The sequence below is a fragment of the Penicilliopsis zonata genome (assembly GCF_001890105.1).
Source record: "Penicilliopsis zonata CBS 506.65 unplaced genomic scaffold ASPZOscaffold_5, whole genome shotgun sequence".
In the NCBI taxonomy this organism is placed as follows: Eukaryota; Fungi; Ascomycota; class Eurotiomycetes; order Eurotiales; family Aspergillaceae; genus Penicilliopsis; species Penicilliopsis zonata.
Genome location: NW_019208915.1, coordinates 892,509 through 914,209, shown reverse-complemented (window position 1 = coordinate 914,209; position 21,701 = coordinate 892,509). Strand labels below are relative to the sequence as shown.

The 21,701-nt window shown below is 50.5% G+C and overlaps 9 protein-coding genes across 9 annotated transcripts; 3 read left to right on the top strand and 6 right to left on the bottom strand.

The window, feature by feature from the left end:
- Positions 1 to 673: 673 nt before the first annotated feature.
- ASPZODRAFT_15225 (hypothetical protein) lies at positions 674 to 2,284 on the top strand (the record flags this gene model as incomplete). The annotated part of the gene is made up of 4 exons (XM_022725832.1): positions 674 to 692; positions 774 to 853; positions 923 to 1,487; positions 1,551 to 2,284. The coding sequence occupies 4 exons, from the start codon at positions 674 to 676 to the stop codon at positions 2,282 to 2,284; spliced, it is 1,398 nt and encodes a 465-aa protein (XP_022582289.1).
- A 44-nt stretch (positions 2,285 to 2,328) lies between these two features.
- ASPZODRAFT_24669 (hypothetical protein) lies at positions 2,329 to 3,870 on the bottom strand. The gene is made up of 3 exons (XM_022727970.1): positions 3,327 to 3,870; positions 2,798 to 3,250; positions 2,329 to 2,743 (listed from the first exon to the last, which is right to left on the bottom strand). Coding segments are annotated over exons 1-3 (843 nt in total). The 5' UTR covers positions 3,716 to 3,870; the 3' UTR covers positions 2,329 to 2,742.
- Positions 3,871 to 5,586: 1,716 nt separating this feature from the next.
- Positions 5,587 to 6,597, bottom strand: ASPZODRAFT_29861 (hypothetical protein; the record flags this gene model as incomplete). The annotated part of the gene is made up of 2 exons (XM_022728193.1): positions 5,587 to 6,274; positions 6,338 to 6,597. Coding segments are annotated over 2 exons (948 nt in total), but the record flags the coding sequence as incomplete, so codon positions are not given.
- Positions 6,598 to 7,954: 1,357 nt separating this feature from the next.
- ASPZODRAFT_64395 (hypothetical protein) lies at positions 7,955 to 8,751 on the bottom strand (the record flags this gene model as incomplete). Its single annotated transcript, XM_022729227.1, has 2 exons — positions 7,955 to 8,348; positions 8,399 to 8,751. The coding sequence occupies 2 exons, from the start codon at positions 8,749 to 8,751 to the stop codon at positions 7,955 to 7,957; spliced, it is 747 nt and encodes a 248-aa protein (XP_022582286.1).
- A 2,930-nt stretch (positions 8,752 to 11,681) lies between these two features.
- ASPZODRAFT_114865 (hypothetical protein) lies at positions 11,682 to 12,854 on the top strand. The gene is made up of 3 exons (XM_022721093.1): positions 11,682 to 12,088; positions 12,155 to 12,181; positions 12,247 to 12,854. Exons 1-3 carry the CDS (start codon positions 11,749 to 11,751, stop codon positions 12,582 to 12,584), a joined length of 705 nt encoding a protein of 234 aa, XP_022582285.1. The 5' UTR covers positions 11,682 to 11,748; the 3' UTR covers positions 12,585 to 12,854.
- An 86-nt stretch (positions 12,855 to 12,940) lies between these two features.
- Positions 12,941 to 14,239, top strand: ASPZODRAFT_15220 (hypothetical protein; the record flags this gene model as incomplete). The annotated part of the gene is made up of 1 exon (XM_022725825.1): positions 12,941 to 14,239. One exon carries the CDS (start codon positions 12,941 to 12,943, stop codon positions 14,237 to 14,239), a length of 1,299 nt encoding a protein of 432 aa, XP_022582284.1.
- Positions 14,240 to 14,369: 130 nt separating this feature from the next.
- On the bottom strand, positions 14,370 to 15,117 carry ASPZODRAFT_1776158 (hypothetical protein). Its single transcript, XM_022727082.1, has one exon. The coding sequence runs from the start codon at positions 14,971 to 14,973 to the stop codon at positions 14,668 to 14,670; it is 306 nt and encodes a 101-aa protein (XP_022582283.1). The 5' UTR covers positions 14,974 to 15,117; the 3' UTR covers positions 14,370 to 14,667.
- Positions 15,118 to 15,266: 149 nt separating this feature from the next.
- ASPZODRAFT_131338 (hypothetical protein) lies at positions 15,267 to 19,530 on the bottom strand. The gene is made up of 5 exons (XM_022722735.1): positions 18,810 to 19,530; positions 18,397 to 18,730; positions 18,054 to 18,233; positions 15,864 to 17,623; positions 15,267 to 15,810 (listed from the first exon to the last, which is right to left on the bottom strand). The coding sequence occupies exons 1-5, from the start codon at positions 19,086 to 19,088 to the stop codon at positions 15,322 to 15,324; spliced, it is 3,042 nt and encodes a 1,013-aa protein (XP_022582282.1). The 5' UTR covers positions 19,089 to 19,530; the 3' UTR covers positions 15,267 to 15,321.
- An 805-nt stretch (positions 19,531 to 20,335) lies between these two features.
- ASPZODRAFT_15217 (hypothetical protein) lies at positions 20,336 to 20,981 on the bottom strand (the record flags this gene model as incomplete). Its single annotated transcript, XM_022725823.1, has 2 exons — positions 20,336 to 20,822; positions 20,911 to 20,981. The coding sequence occupies 2 exons, from the start codon at positions 20,979 to 20,981 to the stop codon at positions 20,336 to 20,338; spliced, it is 558 nt and encodes a 185-aa protein (XP_022582281.1).
- Positions 20,982 to 21,701: the final 720 nt, after the last annotated feature.

Sequence of the window (21,701 nt, the reverse complement as noted above, 5' to 3'; positions counted from 1 at the left end):
CTTATGGCCACTGCGAGAACTGTCCTGGCTCGACGCGTGGATTACCGCGCCTCACAGGCTGTGCTTGATGCACTGGTTGTATAGCTATGCCATCAATTCCAACAAAGTAATAGAAATCAGTCTATACATATTGTCTGATGATTGAAATAGTAAACATGAATTCATTGCCGCTATTTTTGAAGCTTGTTACAGCTTTAGGCTCAGAGAAATGAGATTTAATTTATCTAGTATCCTAGGTTGCGATACCAGGCATACTTCTTGTTTACATTCACAATAGGATAATTTCTTCACAGACCCTCTCTCACTTCTCTCACTTGTTTTGCTTGATCGTTTCTCTTTCACCCCCTACAATCTTTTAGGCGCCTCCTCAACACCTCTCTGCATCCCCTTCCTTAGGCTGTGGACTCCCTTGGTACAGACCCTAGCAATCAAGGGCTTCGAAGCCCGATTTCAACGAGAATCTCTACATTCTTCGACCTCGCCCTCGCCAATGCATTCCTCTCTCCGCTGATTTTTCTCTTGAGCGAATTGTTACAGTTTCCTTTCCAAAAACAAAAAGTTGACGTCCATTCAGCGTGCTGGATGCTTAATGCTGATGAGCTGAATAACTTCTATACTATCTATCAACATACAGCTAGGTAGCTACCCAGGTAGCCCCTAGGATATCTCCAATATGTGTAAGGATCCTTGGTGTGGGGGACACACTAGGTTAAGACCTGGTAGTGTTAAGGAAGATCGATGACTAGACTAACTGATTACTTTTTAATATATAGCAACGGCAAATAAGATAGATACAACTGCCACACTCTTTGCTGGTGAAGGCCGGGCTGTGAACAGCACTCCAACAGTCAATGTAAGAAGAGAATGCTTTGTCTGTTTCAAACGATAGATGGCTGCAGATACTGACAGCTCTCTGGGATAGGAAAGTGTCGAGTTCCACTTTGTCATCGACGGCAAGGTGCGGACCTTGTCCAGCCAGAATACTTCTGATGAAGGAGGGACTATAACAGGCCTTTTCTTCGTCCCCACTCTCGACAAGAAGGATCCGTGCAATGAGGCTACGGCGCGATATGTGCCTTCAAATGTGACCCGGCAAGAGGACGTGGCCGACTACGGATACAAGCTCATCGGGCTGGCTCCATGGATTTCTGTGAACTGTACTCAGGCCTATTTCGCCGCTGCTCGCGCTGCAGATGCAGGGGCGATGGTTGTTTACCGGCCAACAGACAACCAGACTAAAAAGCCTCCTATCCCGCAGAGCAACTCTTGGAACCTCGACGATAAGGGGCTCTGGAGATCTCAGAACCACTACCCAGTCTACGCAATTCCAGGGCCGTCGGGAAACTACTTGATGGACCAACTCGCCTTGTACTCGGGAAACAAGACACTAGACTCTATCTATGGCAACGCGAGCCATGCCAATTCCACGAACATTTCACCATTTGGTCAACTGGGGGACATCAGACTTTTCACGATGATCTACCTGCGTAAGATGGACCCCCCCCCCCCCCCCCCGGGCGAGTCGGCTCCTTTATTCTAACCTCGTCCAGAGCCAGCGAGCACGGTGTTTTGGCCAACTTGGCTGGTTGTCTTGGTCATTTTTGTAGTCATAACGATCTTCGTCGTTTGGTGGTTAGTACACTGTCGTCATTGGTTCCAGCAGGAGGAACTTCTTACAAACAGAAGAGGAAGAGAACTGGTCAGACAGGAGAATTTCGAGCGTCACCGCATGAGAAGACTCAGAGAGCAGAAAGTACCCCGGGAGATTCTCGAAAGCCTTCCCTTATACAAGTATCCGGACCTCGCCGTCCCGCAGCAAGCGATTCTAGCCGAAGAATGTCGTTCCAAGGCTCTGCTTCACGAAGACAAGACCACTGACCCTGCTCCAAAGCGGAGTACCTTTGCCTTTTGGAGAGAAATCAACGGGCCCAACTCTGAAGACCTTATTTTGCCTGCACCTTCTACAGTGACGACTCGGGGTGCCGGCTTGTCTGCAGAAGGTGAATTGAAAGAAGAGCCAAAGGGTTGCCAGCCATGGAAAACGCAGACGACCTGTGCGATCTGTCTGGATGAATTTACCGCCGGCGAGTCCATGGTTAGAGAGCTACCCTGTAACCATATCTTCCACTCTGCGTGCATTGATCGCTTCCTTATGCAGAGAGGCAATTTTTGTCCCCTATGCAAGAAGAGTGTCCTACCGGAAGGGTATTATCCCCATCTACCAGCGGTCCTCCCCATGCAGCCTCCTCCTATGCAGAACACCTCTAGATTCTCTGTATTCTAGATCCCGGTTGGAGTAAGGGATGGATATGGATGGTGAAGATTGTTCTCGATTCACGATGTGCATATGGTCTGGACATGAATGCGATAGTTCTGGGAGGGTCTTTTGAGCCAATTGTGAGATTACGATACCCATTATCTGATTATGAAACGCAAAGACTTGAGTCTAAATCACTTGATCTGTTCTTTAATGTATTGAGCAACTCATGCTGTAGCCCAATTGTAGATATTAGGACTTCCGGATCCTTTTAACCACTCCAGAGCCTGTATTCTTCACCACGCGGCCCATCTGCTTTGTGATGGATGGCGTGTTCGATGCCTTGGCAGCTAAGCGGTAGATGCTGTGCTGTCCCTACCCCGTGGGAGAATCCTCAGGCTTCTGACTCTGGATATAATGCTTTGTGGAGAGCTCTTAAGTTTATGTGCTGACACACTTTCAGGTCGAGCCAACAAATGTAGGACTCTAAAAAGGTGATGTGTCAGAGAAGAAAGGTTGGATAAGAAAGGAAAAACCCACCAGGCGAATTTATCATGTTTCCCCTTCACTCGCACATCCAAGACTTCTTCGTGAAAGTTACCCTCTCTGCGCGCTCTCCGCAGTCTCTTGACATCATGATCTTCGAGGGGGCGGCCGACGATAGCCTCGAGCTCCTTCCGACTGATCTTCTCGCGCGCCTTGGTCTCACGCGAAAGCTTCAACTTCGGCTTGAACCGCGCCTGCATACGGATCCTCAGCGAGGTCTCGAAGGAGATGGCCGTCGCATCGCCACGGATCTCAACGGCAGTCCCGCTGACAGACTTCTTGCTGGTCGTCTCGCGCACGCTTAGGAAGGTCTCCTTGTCGCCTCCGCTTGTCTGTAAGGAGAACATGCCGGGAATATCTGGGGGGGGGATCGCAAGGAAGGATTCATAGGGCGAGATCGCGCTGGCGGTTGCGGATAGGAGGCCGTGATTATCGCAGCTCAGGTACCTAATTATTACCAACCGATTAGCTACCAGGTGTCTCAAGGCAGGGCTTCTTATATATAACTCAAGGCTTTACCTACTTCCCATGATGTCCCTTGAAACTGAAGCCCTCTGTCCCCGCCACTTTCGTCGCAACCCAGACCTGTCGCACGTCATGCGGCTCCGCCGTCGAAGGGTTGCCGTCAATCAAATTCGTCAGCTCGCTGGCAAAGATCTGCCCGTTCGCGTCGCTCGCAAGACATGTCGGCGGGTCTGAGGGCAAGACGAAGATTATAGGGCCCGCAATGTCGGAGGGAACGTCGGCGGATACCCAGCTCTGGTCCTCTGCCGCTGCTTCGGTGTCGTCTTCTGCTGCTGTCTCGGACAGGTGGTTGGCTTTGGGGGCTTTGGCGCGGGAGTCACGCTCGTCGGCGTCGCGGTGTTTGCGTTTTTTCGGCTTGTCGCCTTTGAAGATAAGCGGTTTAACCATTCTTTGTCTCTGGGATTGATGTAGGAGAATGCAAGTATAATGGTCTGTATTGTCTAGGTTATTCTTGGCCGCTAACTAGCTAATAATGTGGTTTGCTGACTAGACTAAGGTCAGGGTTCCCTAATAATTGATGTGACGTTGGAGTAATTTGCTTGATTGAAAACTGCGGAGATTTGACGTAACTACGGCGGACTATAGGTTGGACTCCGCCAAATCAAAATTTTTTCCAAAAATACATATGCTCATGTCAACTACTGCTGTGCACACAGACCAGTAGAATGAATGAATGTATCTTATTAACTAGACTATTATTAATTTGGAACGCCGTCTCTTCACCGCCCCTACTCAGTCATTCCGGGGAATATAAACCCTGTGATGTTTTTTTTGAGTTGTCGCAGCATTAACATATCGCGCTGCTGAATCATCACTCGCCGCCCATGAATTGCAAGAAGATTTATATCTAGTTATGACACTGATTAGTATAATTCTAATAATAAATATAATGAGAGAAGTATACTTATAAACTTAGTAATAAGCATTGCCTCTGCAGCTTCCTGCAGTGCGCAAATTGCAATACTTTAAAACCTTACCCTGCCCTTAATCATGCTAGGCGATATTTCTCTTACTAACTGACTAAATGGTAGTTTTGGTATAAGAAGGTCATAGTCTTGTTGATAACAATGAATATAGTCTGCCGTACCAGTTCTTTGTAGGCCGAATCTTTTTTACTTTTGATGCTTTAGATTAGGCTCATCAGTAGTACTGCTGCAATCTTTCTCTTTATTGGTCTATGTCGTTGTTTGTGTTTATATTGTTGTTAGTCTTCTTGGTTGTCTTCTTGCCTCATCTCCTACTTATAGCTACTTAGTGCCTGTCATCCGTAAGATAAGGATGGTTCAACATACCTGTGATATATATTCTGGAGGGTCTTGTTCAACAAGTTTGCCAAAACAATGGCTTCGTACTTTTCGTTTGACAGAACTTCCTGGGCTTTGCTCCAGGATGGGTCACCTGTCTGTCCACGTAGGATTTCCCTCACGAAGACGAGCGCACGACATATAGACTGAGGCAAGCTCTTCTCCGGCGTATCTGATAGCTTTTGGAAAGATCGTGGTGGTATGCAGCATTGAAAAAAAAAACACACAGCAAGAGTGAGTAAATATTTGAACAAATTCTGTGGGGTTGATCCCTGGACCAGCTCTGCCAGCACGTTGATAACGCGCTGGCCTCGCTGTCTAGTGCTGGTCCAGATTCTGCCTCGGGGCAGAAGGTAAGGAGGGGCAAGGGGGATCGAGATGGGCGGCTCAGAAGCTGGCATTTTAACTACCTAGGTATTCAATATAATCAGGCATAGTCTATAAAGCTGTAGACTTATAATACTTACAGTGAATGATTCTTGGTCTCGCTGGTTGAGGTTCCTTTGATCAAGGCTACCCTATAACTACTGAGCAAAAAATGTTTGTTTTGGAGGCAAGCACGACTAAAGAATCTGCAGAAAGGGAAGGTACGGAGTCCTTTTGGCTGGAGCATTGGAGGTTCATAGTCTCTCGTAGCCAGACGACTCTGACCCTGGCTCTTATGTTGAGACCATGCTGGTAGGCTTGAAGATATATAATTGTAGAATTGTAAAGTACTAGAATAGTAGAATATTAATATAAATGGAGGAGTAAGATAATGTCAACGCTTCATTCTGATATCACTTGGTTCAATAGAAGCCATTTAATTTCTACTAATGCAGAAGATGACCAGCCTATTGATAGTTTCATTCTATCTATTCTATCTATTGATCAATTGTGCATTGTGTATCTCAGTGACTAGACCTTTCTTTCTGCCCCCAAAGCATAGAGACCACACTTGCCCTCTGCATCATTCCACACCTGGAGAACCTGTAGCCCGGCAGCGCCAACAACAGTCCGAACATCCTCGTCAGACCATTTCCCACTCGTGACCACATTGACAGGTGTACCCTGGGAGATTGACAGGCTCGTGTCGTCGTCGATAGTGACCTGGACGTCACGACGAGGACAATACGCCACATCGAGAGAGTGTGAAGTTGGATTCAAGGTCGTAGTGAATGTCCAGTCGTCTAGATCGAATGTGTCCCCCTCCTGACCCATGACCTTGTTGGCGTGGACGAGACCGTTCATGATGAAGGCGGCATGCGACGGGTCTGCAGGACTGTAGGCTTGCATCACGGCCGAGACATCCTGACACACATCCACGCCGAGCAGGAACTGACAGGAACAGACGGAGGAGAACTGGGCGAGGGTGTCCCGGGCGATCTGCTGGCCGGAGTTGGTCACGCTGTTGCCCAGCCAGAGGATGGTGACTGGGGTATTGGTTCTCTCCGACAAAGACTTGCTGCGCAGCCAGGCTAGTCCGTCGTCGTATGTGCCGAGCAGGCCCTGGATGCTGACGAACCGACACACACCCATTGATTGGGTCAGTCGGGCCAGACTCTGCGAGAGAGCGGCAGAGGAAACGTCCAGAGCGTAGTATGTGACGGGGCGCTGAAGACGTTCGAGGGCTTCGAGCAGGACGGCTGTTTTGGACAGGCTCCTAACAGGATTCATATATTAGCATGGAGCAAAGCTTTCTCTGGTTGGAGAAACACAATCTTACCCGCATCCCAGCTCAAGCAGGATGGACCCTGCCGGAACCAGATCGGCCAGTTCCAGAGCGTATTGGTTGACGATCTCCTGCTCTTTCCGGTACACATAGTAGGCAGAGCTGGTTGTGTACTGGTCGAACAGGGATAGACCACGCTCATCCCACAGCAACAGGGAGGGCAGCGTGCGAGGAGACGCCGACAGACCATTGATGATCTCGGCTCGCAGGTCAAGGAGGACGGTGTCCTGCTGCTGGATGTCAACCAGCGAAGAATCGGTATGTAGGGCCATCTTGAAATGGTCTGGGGAGGAGGAAAGAAGAGAAGTTGGTGGGAGGATGAGAGAGGATTCTGGATAGAAATAGAGGTATTTATACTCAGAAATAGAATGGCTGAGACGAGTCACTGGCTATAAACTACTCTCACTGTTGACCCATCGCTCTTTAAAGTGAATGGTTCTGATAATAACCACTCTCACTTAAAGTGTATCATACTACTCTCACTTGAAGTAAATCAAACTACTCTCACTTAGAGAAATGAAATATACTCTCATTTAAGAGAATTGAATCAGTTTAACAATTACTCTCACCTGGTGACCAATTTTTTCTGGCATGACTGGACATCAAGAGACAATAGCCATCTACAGCTGTACCTTTTCTTTGGCTTTAGATATTGGCAAGACTAGCCTTCAATGGCCGTCATCAACAAGCAGGCAAGACTACATTCCACTGGACAATAACTTTATCGAGCCCTACTAACTGTCTTGACAATCTATAGTGGTATATCTTCCTTGGTATTGTGATACTATCTGATTCAGGCGCAGTCTCGGCATGGGGACAGAGATGATCTGGGGATACCAGTATGCGAGACTGAGGAAGAGGATGGCGTGTTTGCAACGAGGTACCAGAGTCTCTTGAATCAACCAGGTTCTCGTCTCGGTCTCGTCGTGGTATGGTGATACGGTTCATTTCTAGGGTACCTGCTAGAGATTAGTCGACAGGGTTTTCTCATATGTCGCCCAGATTCGGCACGTTCTGTCCTTCCTCCCCATTGAGTCTTCAATCGACTGTTAGCAAGGTCTTCATTTCCGAGGCTGTGGCTGTATGGCACTTTTTAGAGTAACTTTGCAGTGAGCGTCCGTCGTCTCCGTGGGTTCTGTCTCTAGACGGGCAGATTTCCCGGTGTCAGGCCGTCACCGTGTCCTTCAAAAGACGAAAAATCTCCTTTTCTAAGGTAACAAATTTTATAATCTCCTGTTCAGGGCCAAAGCTCGCCTCCTTTTACTTGCTGGCGCTTACACGACGAATCATGAGATGATGATGAGAAGGCATTGTGCCATATAGAAATACAAGTTCACAGTATGAGGCATCCATTCCTAACACAATGGTAAGGTGTAAAACTATTAATAATGCTTTATTTGCTGACTACCTTATTTTTAGAGTCGCAAAGCAAGTTTTGACCCAACAGTGCCTAGTACCTATACTAGAAGAATAGACAATAATACAACCTTGGATACGCAGTATCAAGATCGAAGGATACCTCCACAAAGTAACTGCCAAGACATACTTGCACAAAGAAGCACTCCATCACCTCTGTTTCCCCCCCCAATCCACAATATGGCAGAGCTTACTTTACTCCACGCTAACAGTATAGGCAGTCGTGGTCAGCACCGCGTCGGTACCGGTGAAGGGCTCCGTGCCGGCCTGGATGCTCATCAGATACATGCTGTCGCTGACGCCCTCGTTGTCAATGAGGTAGGTGTAGAAATCGAGGATGTCGCCGCAGAAGCTGGTGATGGTGGACGAGGCAACGAAGCTGTACACGGTCGTGTCGCCGTTGGGGCCAGAGTACAGGTCCCACGAGTAGTCGCCAATGGTGACCGAGGTCGCCGAGCCGTCCGAGATAGGGCCAGCACCGCCGTACGCGGCCAGCCAGATCATAATCTCGTACTCGTCCGTGCCGTCGGCGCTGGGGGCAAGGAACATATCGTATGAGACATCGGCGTCGATGTCCGTGCCGGTGTAGCTAAAAGGTCAGCAACACTCATTTATCATTCATGCTTTGTGTAGTCTTACCTCCACTCCCACGTGGTGGGGATGCTGGTGATGCTGCTCAGCTCCGTGGCATCAAACTGCCACTCGGCGTTCGCATAACTCTTCACGTCGTCGGAGCCGCCCGCCCAGGTCCAGCTGGTGCTCCACGAGATGCTGTTGTCGCTGACATCGTCGACCGTGGTGCACTGGGAGCCGGAAGAGGCGTAACTCTCACCCCAGAGGTCGTTGTAGACAATGAAGTTGCCGGTGGTGATCTCGCCATACTGTTCGCAAGTTTCAGAGGCACGCTTCGAGATCGACTTGGTCGGGACGACACTGGCGCTGGCCACAGAGGCAAGAACCGCGACGGGCAGAGCAAGAGTAAAGGACTTCATGGTGAGGAATAGGTTGAGGCAAGATATAGAAAGAGAGATAAAAGAAAGAGAGAGACAGAGAAAAGTAGTTGAGTCGATTTGAAGGAAAGAATGTGATCAGAGAGCCAGTCTCGTGAATTTGGATAAGAAGGGAAAGCGAGCACTCCTGACAGCTTCTGGGTCCAAGGTCGGTTTTATACTCATTGCAGTGGAATAATAACAGCCGTGGTAAAGCCATAATGGCTGCCATTATTGCCTATTGTTAGGTCATTTAGCCTGCTCCACTGGGTGGAAAACCCGGGTCGAAGTAGTATATCCATCACGATCTAGTGCACCAGAAATTGACATGGAGCAATGACATGGAGCAATGACCAAGAGACCTCCGCAGAGGCACATGGATCGAAAAAGCACCTCGACTGGGTCTGCCACTGGTGGATATTTCCCTTGCGAACTGTGCAATTTCGCGAAAAGATCGTCAAGCCCAGGAACTCCCTGCACGCTTTTGCAAAACCTCGTAATACTCCATATAAATCATGCCGTTTCGAATAGTTTCTCTCAATCAATCGTTTTTCTTTAAAAAATTCACAACATCTTTCCACTGAAGACGACGATACTTCCCCTATTTTCGCAGTCAAATCGAACCATGACATCTTTCAGGGACTCCTAGACCGGGGGTTGTTGTTAGCCGGACGTCTCCCGAAACATCAATGAAACGGGACGATACTAAAAGCCCCCATGGCGTCAGCTCCACCGCTCCACAGCATCGCGAGACTTCTGACTGCGCACATTGGTGGGTTCAGATCGGTACTTCAGAGTCTCTGCAGACTGCATCACTGTTGCTTTGATGAAATAAGTGACCAGGTTGGCATCCCCTTCCCCGCAATCATGTTCTTCACAGGCCCATTTAGGCTGTATTTCAGGATTTGAAAGTAATCGGCCTAGCTTCTCTTAATTTCTCTAGGAAGAAACTGGTTTCTAGCCTATCGGCATTATCATGGTGTCTAGAACTCTGGGGTAGTCCCTTGTTTCCTTTGCAATTTTGACGGTGACGGCGAGGCCAGAGGCATGCGTAGATCCGTTCTCCATGATGGTTCGATTTGAGCAGGGGTCTAGAAGTCCATCACACCCCATGACGCTCACGTTGGAGGCTTCTGTTACTTCTCTGATGTCTTTGATTCGATCTCGTGCGTGAGTGAAGTAAGTGGCCGACTTACTCTGGAATTCGCCGAGGATAAAAGCAATTATGTAGCCTAAAGAATGGAGGACGAGAGAGCATGAGTCTCCAGGCGCTGAGAAATCCCGGGTTATGCTATGCTCCAGGGTGGACTTAATTTCCTCCGCCCCGTTGACCCTGTATCGTGCAGTTCTGGCTTGGAGAAGTCTTTCATATTAGCCTCGCGTGTACTTCATCGTTCTTCCTACTGTGACTGTATCTAGCTCGGCAGGGATTCCTGTATTAATTCCGCGAATAGGTTTATTTGGTGCGGAAACACGTCGTGCTCATGGGATAAGGATGTATCTGTCCATACTTAGCCATTTGAGAAAGAGGGATGTTGGCCCTAAGGATATCGAGCACTCACCGAAGTCTTCTGGGATTTCCGTGCCGGTACTATGTCCACCAAGGCCTAGTCTAGGGTTGTCTTGTCCATGGATTTCACGGCAATGCTCTCCTTGAAACCCTGATAACCGGAGCCAGCAGATGCCTATGTTCCGAAGAGAATGGTTCAAGCTTGGTCTTCTGTTTCTCCAACCCCTCGATCATAGCCCTTCTTATATTGTATCTCTTCTTTTTGTACAGCAGAACAAACTTTCCTTCCTCCAAAGGGTGTTTAAAATCTTGATAATTGAGAGTGTAAGGATTCTGGTGTGATAAAGCTGACGGGGGTCGAGAGGGTAAACTCTAGGTATTTTGAGTTTCTTGAAGGGTGACATGATGGACTATTGGTTGAAAGTAAGAGCGGTTTAAAGGGAAGATGAGTTAAGAGAAGATGGAGAAGTTGAAGAGAAGTGCTGTAGCCTAGTCCTACCTGGGTAGGCAACAACGGGTTCATTGTTGATATTGGGGTGAACCCCTTGAATACTCTATATTTTATTTGCGGTACACATATTTTTGGTTGCCAGATTAAAGAAAGTAGAACATAGTACATACTGTACCTTGGTAAAGGTTTGACTGATTAGAGAGAGAGGCTACTATTTCCATTCATAGCACTTTGCGGATATGTCTATTGTTGTGGTGGTTGCTAAGTCCGTCAATCCTCGGGGCTTCAAGGACACAAGGATACTCTGCAATGAATCTGCATGATCAATCTCAATCCCTATTTGTCATTCAATCTTTCTTGTAGCGCCTTCGGGTACACGGGCCGCATCTGGTCCCTCTTCGTGGAGTAGTGATAGAGATCTAACCTGCCGCCGGAAAGGAGGTTCATGAATTTATCCAGAAACAGCCAGGATCTCTGCAATCCCACGTCTGTTTCCTGCTGCTTGAATCTTCCAGCGGCTGATATGATGACTGGAGATAATCCGATGAACATACCCGAACAGACCAGCCAGGATCTAGGTCACGGTTCGTCTGCTTTCCTAGGCTTGTCTGCTTGCTATTTAATCCTATTATGGGGTAACCTATAGTCAAAATCCTTCAGTGACGGCTCTTTTGCTCTGAATGATTGACAAGGGTCAGCCTCAGTGGTTTGTAGTCGTTGAGAGATCTTGAAAGTATCACCGACTGGGTATCTGTACCCAACTTCTCCTGGAAAATCACACATGTTATTCCCAAATAACAGGCATATGTAAGATCGCCATGAAAGCATGGCAATATATCCCTAGGAATCGTAGTCAACTCTTGTAGATCCAGTGTTGTCCAGTGTTGTCGTGGTAAGAAAGGCGGAGAAGAAAGCGCCAAGAAAATCATCTCCTGAGGGAAATTTGTTGACTTTCTCCCTTTCCGCGTCTTGGAATCCGCTCCCCCTCGCTGTCCTTGCCCTGGCTCCAGACAAATCCTTCCAGGCCAATTCAATCGAGATGCCGTCCAAATCGTCTTCTGCATCTTCCAAGAAGAGCTCCTGCAGCTGCTTCTCCACGCGCACGCTCGGCTTCTTCGCGGTTTTCCTTGCCCTGTTCGCCGCGCTGTACAGCTACCTGGACGCGCGACTGGAGCAGTTCTACGTTTTCGAGCCCAACCATCTGCACGACCTCTCTCAGCGGGCGATTAGTGCTCATGGAAATGATACGCGCGCTGTGGTGAGCTACATTGTGAACGAGCTCGACCAGAAACTGGAGGGCAAGTATCTCAACAAGGACGAGGAATGGGTGTTCAACAACGCTGGCGGTGCTATGGGTGCGATGTACATCATCCATGCTAGTGAGTCGCTATTCTTTTATCTCCTTCGAGACGTGGACTGTGATTGCTAATATGATCCCGCTGTAGGCATCACGGAATACCTGATCATCTTCGGTGAGTGTAGCCAATACCTGCTATCCGCAAATGGCCTGTTCTAACGATTGATTTTCACTTCATAGGCACCGCTATCGGTACAGAAGGCCACACCGGACGTCATACCGCGGATGACTATTTCAATATCCTCCAGGGAACCCAGCTCGCCTACGTCCCTGGCGAGTACGAGCCAGAGGTGTACCCTCAAGGCACCGTCCACCACCTGCGTCGCGGCGAGGTCAAGCAGTACAAGATGGATGAATCCTGCTTTGCCCTCGAATACGCCCGGGGCTGGATCCCGCCGATGCTTTTCTTCGGCTACGCCGATACCTTTTCGAGCACTTTGGACTTCCCGACTCTTTGGGCTACCACCCGCATTACCGGCCGGGAAATGATTGGCAACCTGCTGAACTTCAAGATGTGATCGTCCACTACGTGAGGACTAAACTGTATATTACTGCGCATCCAGGACTCTGGTGTGATGTACTATTATAATAGACCGTCCAATTGGTTACTTCGGAATAGCTACAATGAGGCTGGGGTTTGGATGATTCATTAGGTAGATCATATTGCTTCAAATCCTCTTTTCAATAGACACCAAATACTTCCAGATGAATAATGGACATGAAGAACTATTTAACTTGGTTGCTATTGGTAGCTGAGATAAGCACTGCACGTGCCACATTTGGTTACTGATAAAAAAAAGATTCCATGGCGGGGTTCAAGTCAACTCTTGCAAGCATCATTTTAAGTGCTAAATATAATTTGAAAAAGAATATCATGCCTCCGACGCCTTGTTTACGGTGCCGCGAGGCCCGGGCAGTGATTATCCGGCCCAAAAACCGCCACAAACTATGCCGAAACTGTTTTCTGGAGGTGTTCGAGACGGAGGTCCACGAGACGATCATGTCGACGAAGCTGTTCTACCGCGGAGAGCGGGTAGCCATCGGTGCGAGTGGCGGCAAAGATAGCACAGTGCTTGCGTCGGTATTGAAGACGCTGAACGAACGCTACGATTACGGCCTGGAGCTGATGCTGCTTTCCATCGACGAAGGCATCAAAGGGTATCGCGACGACAGCCTCGAGACGGTCAAGCGCAACGCGGTGCAGTATACCATGCCCCTGGAAATTGTGGGATACGACGAGCTCTACGGATGGACAATGGATCAAGTGGTGGCGCAGGTTGGAAAGAAGGGCAACTGTACATACTGCGGGGTATTCCGTCGGCAGGCACTGGACCGTGGCGCGGCGCGACTAGGGATCAAACACGTCGTCACTGGCCACAACGCGGACGACGTGGCGGAGACGGTGATGATGAACCTGCTGCGAGGAGATCTACCTCGTCTGTCGCGGGGCACGAGCATTGTGACGGGATCCGAAGCGTCGGACATCAAACGCAGCAAGCCTCTCAAGTATGCCTACGAGAAGGAGATTGTGCTGTACGCGCACCACAAGAAACTCGACTACTTCACCACAGAATGCATATATTCGCCGGAGGCGTTCCGGGGCAGCGCTCGCACGCTGATCAAGGATCTCGAGAAGATCCGGCCGAGCTCTATCCTGGACATCGTGAGGAGTGGCGAAGACATGGCGACCCTTGTTCCCCCGGAGGTCAGTGGGGCAAAGAACCCTACCGCTGTTGCCAGGGCCACAGAGGAAGAGACAACCGGTGGCTGTGGAAGCCAGAACGGACGGTCGAGTGGTGGGGAAATGGCAGACATGGAAAAGCAACTGGCAGCCGACGAAAACGCCCAAAGCCACGAAACAGAGATCAAGCTATCCGACATTCAGCTCCCGGACGGGTCCGTTCCGCTACAAAAAACAACGAACAAAAAGACGGCCAAGAAGCCCCCGCAGAAAGGTACGCCGCTGGGCAAACAGGTGAAAACTCAAACCATGGGCAAATGTGAACGGTGCGGGTACATTTCGAGCCAGAAGATCTGCAAGGCATGCGCGCTGTTGGAAGGGCTCAACAAGAATCGACCCAAGACGGCGATCGAGGTGGAAATTGCCGCCGAGGATGAAGAGGGCAGCACAACGCTGATGAGGCAGATGGAGCGTATCCAATTGACCACCTGAGCATAACACACAGACTCAATCTGCATATTCAGACAACTGTCAACCTGCCAGCTGCCGCTGCCGCTGCCTATATGCTAGGCTATATGCTTTAGCGAACCTCAGCAAGCTGCTCAGGACGCGGCAGACGCCGCACTAATGCTAACTGGCTACCTAAGCCACTTATACATGAGGTCATTCAATCGAGATTGACGTATCACTCGGTCATTCGATGACTATCACTGGATATACATAGACATGGCACAAAGAAATGCCTGGCATTTAACAATAGAAAGACCTAGAAACAAATCAAATGTACACCAATTCAGTCTAACTAAGACATATTATACAGTCCTATCATACACTACATAATCAGTACCATCACTAAGATAAAAGACAACATCATCCAGTGTAATATGTCCACTACACATACCTTTTTTTCAACCTGGAAATCAATCACTCTGCTTCGGTAGATCCAACCCCACCCGCCGAGCAGTCAACCGGACTCTCTCCTCCTGCCCCATCTCAATGCCAGGATTATATCTATCCAGAAGATTCACGTACTCGCGCTGCGCGCGCGCGTAGGCAGCTACCTGCTCCGCCCGGGCGATCGAATAGGACAATTCACTCGCGGATTCGGAGGCTGGGCGTGGTGCGCGGAAGAGGTCGCGGACGTGGACGTGGAGGGGCGCTGGGTTGGAGAGGTTGCGGCGGGGGAGTTCGCGGAGGAGGGCGCGGTAGGCGGATTGAACGCTCATTTTTTTCTTTCTTTCTTTCTTTCTTTCTTTCTTTCTGTCTCTCGGGGGGTTAGATCTGATCGTGTGGAGGATGTGTTGGAGGTTGCAGGCAGGGTTGAGTTGAGAGTCGAGACTATCTTATCGTCATGTGACTTGTTCTTAAGGGTGATACGATCGTTAAAAGTTAACATATTATAGACGTTACTTAACTACTATACTGTACTTTTATTTATCTAATATTTACATGCCAGAGCATAGCGTGTCGTCATTAAGCATCTAGCGTAGCCAACTGAACTTCCTGCGGTTCATCTCGCCGCCGGCGGATGGCTCGACTTGTAGACTGCGTGCATATAGTTCCTACGGGATGGGTTAGCACCTTGAACAAATAACAACCTGCAATGGGGGAAAAAAAAAAGAGAGGTACGGTACCTCTTCAACACCCGAGAGCTTGGACTCGAGGACGATGCGCTGCACGTCTTCGGATTTCTGCAGATAGGTGTACGGCGTCTGCTGGCTGCGCTGTATGCCCAGCACAACCTCGCCCATGACCTCGAACTTTTTCCAGTTAATTCTGGTCTTGTTCTCGCCGACAAAGGTGCGGTTCCCTTCCTCGGCGGAGACCAGGTCCCTCCGGTGCAGCGGGAGAAAGGGGATCCGCTCCGAGAAGGAATTTTCCCACGCGAGCCGGTACGCAAAGTGGCTCTTCTGCGTGCCCATGAGGATGACCAGCCTCATGAAATCCTTCTGCACGGCAGGCGGGACCAGCTCACGCGTCTGCGACAGCCGCAGCACGGGCGTCCCGTTGATGCCGGCGATCACGGCGCCGAGTGAGTTGTAATTGTTCTGCCGACGGAGTTTCTTAAATAGTTAGCAAGCAAACTGAAAACCGAGTAGATAATAGAATAAAATACCTGAGCAATGCTCATAAACTTCTCCAAAGCCTTCGCTCGATGCTTCGGCTTGTCTCGGAACAGGATCATACTGGCCACAAAGTAGGCCAGATGATTGAACTGCTTGATCATCCGGTTGACATTCTGCAGGCTCTTGACCTGCTCCTTCTCCGGACCGCTAATGCTCACATGGCGGACAAGGTCCCGGGGGCGAAACGAGTTGTACATGACCCAGTCCATGCGGGTCAGCTCGCGCGCAAACTCTTCGTCGGGAACTTCCATGAACTGCCGCCAAAGGGTCTTGGTGATGGGGAATTTGGGCATTAATTCGAGGGTGGCCGCCTCTTTCTGTGCGCTGTCGATGGTCATCAAGGTGAACGACTGGTTCAACGTGCTGCTGGACTTGCCCGCGCTGGAATTCGTCAGCGTGCCCGACAGCCGTACCGACGTGTCTGGTGTGTCCTCATGGATATCCAGCGTTCCCATACTATGGTACAATGGATCCTCTTCTTCTTCCGCCACGTCTTCTTCTTCTTGCGATTGTTTTCGTGGTTGTTGCTGTGGTGGTGGTGGTGGTGGCGGCGGTTGTTGTTGTGGTTGTTGTGGTTGTTGTGGTTGTTGTGATTGTTCTTCATTACTATCTTCAACATACTCCTCGTCATATTCCACCGGCCCGTTTAGCCATGCAGACGGGGAGCTGCGGCCGGAGGTGTAAAAGAAGGTCTCGACGCGGTCCGGATCAAATTCCTCCGTATTGCCATCACGAAAGGGCCAGCCGACATCATCCTCCTTGGCGTTGGTCTCGAGGTAGGATCCGATTTCCTTGGCCGCGAACATGTAGAAATGACTCTTCTCCAGGGTCGAGACAAAGTCAGCCATCTTTTTCCGGGTCTTCGGGTAGGCAAAGTCGCCCGGGTATTCCGACACCCATTGCGCCATGGCGCTGAGCAGCCGCAGCTGGTCTGCCATGCGGGTCAATTGGTCGGCGGAGTTTCGCTCGTTGCGTTCAAAGCGCGAGACCAGCGCGCCGAGCAGCGTGGCGGGAGCGGCGAATTTGCGGTACAGGCAGAGAAAAATGGCGGCGAACTTGGAGTCCTGCTTGGACATGGGCACCGATACCAGGCGGTCCACCAGCTCGTCGAAGGTAGGCCCGGTGTCGACTGTGACGCCTCCATCGCTGCTGCCTCGGTCCTTGACGCTGCTGCTGCGATTGGGGATAGTGTTGCTGGTGGGGATAGTGCTGTTGCTGCTGGCGTTGCTCACCTCCGGGCTTGCGGGGGCGGAGGTGGGTTGGTCCATCTCATCGTCAATGTCGAGAAAAGAGTTGAACGCGTCCGATCCCGCGCTGAAGCGCCAGGCCGTGTGCAGGCGATGCTGGCGATGGCGGTCTCGACTAGGCGAGGAGGAGCTGTTGAGCGAGTCCGAAGTTGGGGGTCTGCGCAGGTCTACACCGACCGCGGAAGGAGGAGTCTGCGGGCGCACCGGGTACGAATTACTGCGCACATATCTCGAGCTCGGGGCAGTCCCAGGAGTGGTAGAAGTGCCCGCCAGGTGGTCGATGGAAGGACGACGGCGGTCAACGTGCCCACCGACCACGCCCAGATCAAAGGCAGGACCAGCACTTGCCGTGTCGCGGCCGGGCGGTACGGCGGCAGCGGCGGGGTTTTCCGACCTCGCACGGGCGTGGTGCCAATCCTGAGTCGAATATTGCCTGACCTGAGTCTGCGGCAATGAGGAATCGCCGGTCGGGTGGCGATGCGGGCGGACGGGGCTCTGGCGATCTATAGCGCAAGTCGTCAGCAACAAACAAAATGCAGTGTTTTTTGTTTTTTTCCCACAAGCGCAGTCAAGGGGATTTTGCTCTTTTTTTTTTTAATGGCCAACCCTCGGTCCTGCTACACATGCGCACCCGCCCGCCATGACAGGTAGGAGTCCCTTAGTGTTTGTGGCCAATGCCTTAGTGCAAACCACAGTGGAGCGGCTAAAAGGGGCTGGCCGTCTCGAAATGCGAGCGCCATGTGCGAGACTAAAGGAGACTTTTTTGCGGTGGCAGGGGGGGGGGAGGAGAAATACGTAATGTGATAGGAGAGTGTGTGGATTTTTGTGGAATAAGGGCCCCCTGTATGGCTTCTTGTGTTTTGCTCTTTTTTCTTGCCCATTCTTGCTGCTTTCTTTCCGAGGGTGGCCAAAACCAAATAAAACATAACTTACCATATCGACCCGCAGAGGTCAGCCGCAAAGCAGCAACAAGACACTTTCTCTGGGAACGGGGCAGTTTGGGGGAAGTTCTGTATGTGTCTCTCCACGTCGGGGAGCCTTGGCTGGTGGGACTGGTGAGATCGCATTTGCAGGCGGCCAGAACGTACGGGATGGAGGATCTGTGTAGAGCATCTGTAGCGATCAGTACGTACTGCATAGTAAACTTGATGACCCACGGGTTTCTAAACGGAAACGGGGAATATCATCCGAAATTGGGGGGGGGGCATCAACGGCATGAAACAGCGATCGTCATGAGGTGTTTCTTTAGACGGTGTTTCCTTCAGGTCGAACTCACCGATTAAAATGCCATTCTCCCCTAGAGTGGCCGGGCGGGTTGCATCGTGAGCCACGATAACGGCATCGATGGCGGGTCTGGGAGAATACTCTCCGAAGCGAGGCCAGACGATGAGCGATCGTTTCTCGTCGACGACGACATCTCTCGAGGCAATCTCCAGCACCCGCACCACCAAGACGGCGCCATCGACGGGGATCTCCCTGGTGTTGACCCGTGAATCGGACGCGGTGCGCAGCTCCAGGGCCCATCGGATGAAAGTGGTCTTCCCAACTCCATCTCCACCCACCACGGCAATCGTCACGTACGGTCGGTCGGGGCTCGAGGATATCGTTACCTGAAGGCAAAGTCAGCCCAACCCTGTCTAACTGGTTCCCCATCTAGGTACACCACAAGGAAAGAAAGAAGCTTCATACATCATCGCTGCTCTTCGCAGCACGCGGGGTCCTTGCAGCCTCCTCGTCCGGCGTGGGCGGGATCTCGTCCTCCTCGATGACCGCATGTCCCATCTTCGCACCTGCGTCCATCGGCAAATTGGACCGCCCGAGTCGGAAGAGGCCACCCGCTGGCGCAGAGGTTGTCCGGGCGGGGGGTCCAGGGCGGACGGGCGTCGCAGAGGGCACGAGGTTCATCAGCGTTTGGGCCTGGTCGCTGGCCGCTCGTTCCCTCCGCAGGTACTGATACGGAGCGGCCATTGCTGGTAGTTTAATCTGACGAAGAATTGACCGTTATGGGGACCGCGAATCGAGGCACGAGGACGCATCCATTGTTGTCCACAGGTGGTGACTCGGGGATGCAAAACAGCGACAGTACTGGTTTTCTGTTTTTCTGTTCGATAGTTTCTGGTAGAAAGACACACGAAATGCTTTTTAGCTTGTACTATGTAGCCTTGATGAACACGCTGTCGAACCAGCGGGCGTGCAAAAAAAGATGGAGGGAGCCAAAGTTCAATGGAATTCCAACGCAAGCAGAACAGGGTGGTACAATCCCACCACCCAAATCAGATACTCGACGACAACCCCTTTCGACGAAGCTTGGAAAGGGAGATCAATAATAATATGAAGACTAGATAAAACCTAGAAGCTAGACGTACCGTAGGCAATAGTTAGCCTGTAGTACCAAGTTACTAAGTGCTAGGTCTTTCTTTTGTGGAGGCACCGGCGAGCGCCGCGGGGAGGGGGCAAAAAGCCAAGGAGTGACAGCCGGAAACGATTCCGGCGACCGACAGGGCCCAGCCAGAGCAGCTCGAACGATACGTCGGTTCTGGGAGACTATGGAGTAGAGCACTGGAGCTGAGCTTGCGAGGGGAAAGGGAAAATGCAGCTACGTGCGGCTGGCCGGTCGGTCTAATTCGACGGACGGCGCCTCGAGAGGTGACCGTCGCTTACTTGCAGTGGGCAAAAACGGACTACGAAACGGTGATGGATGCTGGTTGACAGGTCCAATGGAAGGCCAGAGCTGGAGGCAGAGCTGCTGATATGTGCAAACGCGGACCGAGTGTCACATTATTGCAGATCGTTGATTCTATTGAATGTCTCCAGAGTAGAGAGTACGGAGTATTGGAGAGAACCCCGTTGTGCATATTGAGCATCTGAAATGACTCGTCATGAGTTATAGTTATGGCAGTATGTACTCCGTATGTACTCCGTACGAAATACTAAGGTGAGAGTCACGGAAAGCCTGTCTTATTGATATCATATGTTGTCGGTCGAGTCCAAGCGTCCTCCTGGCTCTTCATAGGCCCACGGCGTGCTCGGCGTGCAATATAATTGACATCCTTAGAGCCGCTGCTAATCTCGACCGGCTGTCACCACGACGCTTAGCTCGTACCCCTCTTCTGAGGGAGCAGTCATGGTCGAGAGATGCTCGGTACCGAGTACGGGGTATTCTCCAGTAGATAGTCAGACACAGACCGATTCGTCAGTGCTTTCTATCGCAGGTCTCATGGTTCCTGCGAGCTTCCATTCTTATTAACCAAGGCGATGAACCGCATGAATCCCTCTGCGGTCTTCCCAACCTCGAGGCCGCCCTCACACTGTTCTCTCCATTTGCGGACCCTACCCAGGCCTCGGTTGAATCCCTTCTCCGCTGACCATGGGCCTCTGTAAGGACGGTAGCCTCCTCCTCCTCCTCCTCCTCCTCCTCCTCGCCCCCTCCCCAGAGGCCGGCGCGGCTGTTCGACCCAGGCCTCCTCACGCGTCGACTTGTAAATATCCAGTAGCTGGCTTCGGAGCGCCGGGTGTTGGGCGAAAACTGCCTGGAGCTCCTGGGAAGAGCCGAGAGCAGCTGGGGTAACGGGTGGGTGGTGGTCGCTCGTCTGCGCAGGCGAATCACCGAGGGTTGTTGCCTGCTCGGACGGTCGAGGAGAGGGGCCGGGGCCTTTCGGGGTACAGTAGATCTTGTGGGACTGTGTACAGACCAGCGAACAGCTGTTATTTTTATTTTTATTTTTTTCCTCGGTCAGTATGGTCTAGCGAAAATCCCATGCGTGAAGGGAGATAGTAGGAAAAAAGCTACCTCATCAGCTCGCAGGTTGGGCACCGATACTTGGAGGGCTCCGAAGAACACACCTCGCATAGCCCGGCCATTCTTGTCTCGATTCACCGCGTCTTTCAGGGTAGCTGTGTGTTTGCAGGGCTGCTCTGCAGCATGTTTGTGCTGGTAGAAAAAGGACACAGGTACTTCGTATATCGACAGGAGACACTGGAGGTCGAGCAGGACAAAAGTACTCCATCCAGCCTTGAATTCTGATCCACTCGGGTCGGTATGATTGGTCGCAAGTACCTGGACTCTACGATTCAGAAATACAACGATCTACTAGATACATAAAGATAATAATGGATAGATGGGAGATATTACTGTACTTGATATTAGGAGATTAAGATTTATAGGTGGGATTTTCCCTGTCTTAATGTTCCGCTAGCACCGGTTCCCCCTTTATTACTTTTTTTTGATATAAAAATAGATAAAAGGGTGGATATAGTTATTCTATAATATATGCAGTAATGAGTAATAATAGAGTATATTTATCTAGTATGTACCTCCTACTTAGTTACTCTATACTAGTAGTTAGTAGCTAGTTACCTTGTATGTCCTAGATATATATCGCCCTCTTATTCTCTGCATGTTTCCACCCACACCTCTTTCAATACTTATATTATACACATTTGTCTAATGGAAGTCTAGCACAGTGTAGATCATAAATAGATATTTTGAGACTACTTTATATGTCTATTAATCAAGACTGACAGTTCATTGCAAAGCATTGGCTTAACCACTGCTTCTATCAGTCTACTGCCACTCTCAAC

Coding starts and splice junctions, on each gene's coding strand:
- ASPZODRAFT_24669 (XM_022727970.1), bottom strand. CDS start 3,715: ATGGTTAAACCGCTTATCTTCAAAGGCGACAAGCCGAAAAAACGCAAA. Junction 3,251..3,326: donor TTCAAGGGACATCATGGGAA/GTAGGTAAAGCC, acceptor GGTAATAATTAG/GTACCTGAGCTGCGATAATC.
- ASPZODRAFT_114865 (XM_022721093.1), top strand. CDS start 11,749: ATGCCGTCCAAATCGTCTTCTGCATCTTCCAAGAAGAGCTCCTGCAGC. Junction 12,089..12,154: donor GATGTACATCATCCATGCTA/GTGAGTCGCTAT, acceptor ATCCCGCTGTAG/GCATCACGGAATACCTGATC. Junction 12,182..12,246: donor GGAATACCTGATCATCTTCG/GTGAGTGTAGCC, acceptor TTCACTTCATAG/GCACCGCTATCGGTACAGAA.
- ASPZODRAFT_1776158 (XM_022727082.1), bottom strand. CDS start 14,973: ATGAGCGTTCAATCCGCCTACCGCGCCCTCCTCCGCGAACTCCCCCGC.
- ASPZODRAFT_131338 (XM_022722735.1), bottom strand. CDS start 19,088: ATGGCCGCTCCGTATCAGTACCTGCGGAGGGAACGAGCGGCCAGCGAC. Junction 18,731..18,809: donor CTGCGAAGAGCAGCGATGAT/GTATGAAGCTTC, acceptor CTTTGCCTTCAG/GTAACGATATCCTCGAGCCC. Junction 15,811..15,863: donor AGTTTATGAGCATTGCTCAG/GTATTTTATTCT, acceptor TAACTATTTAAG/AAACTCCGTCGGCAGAACAA.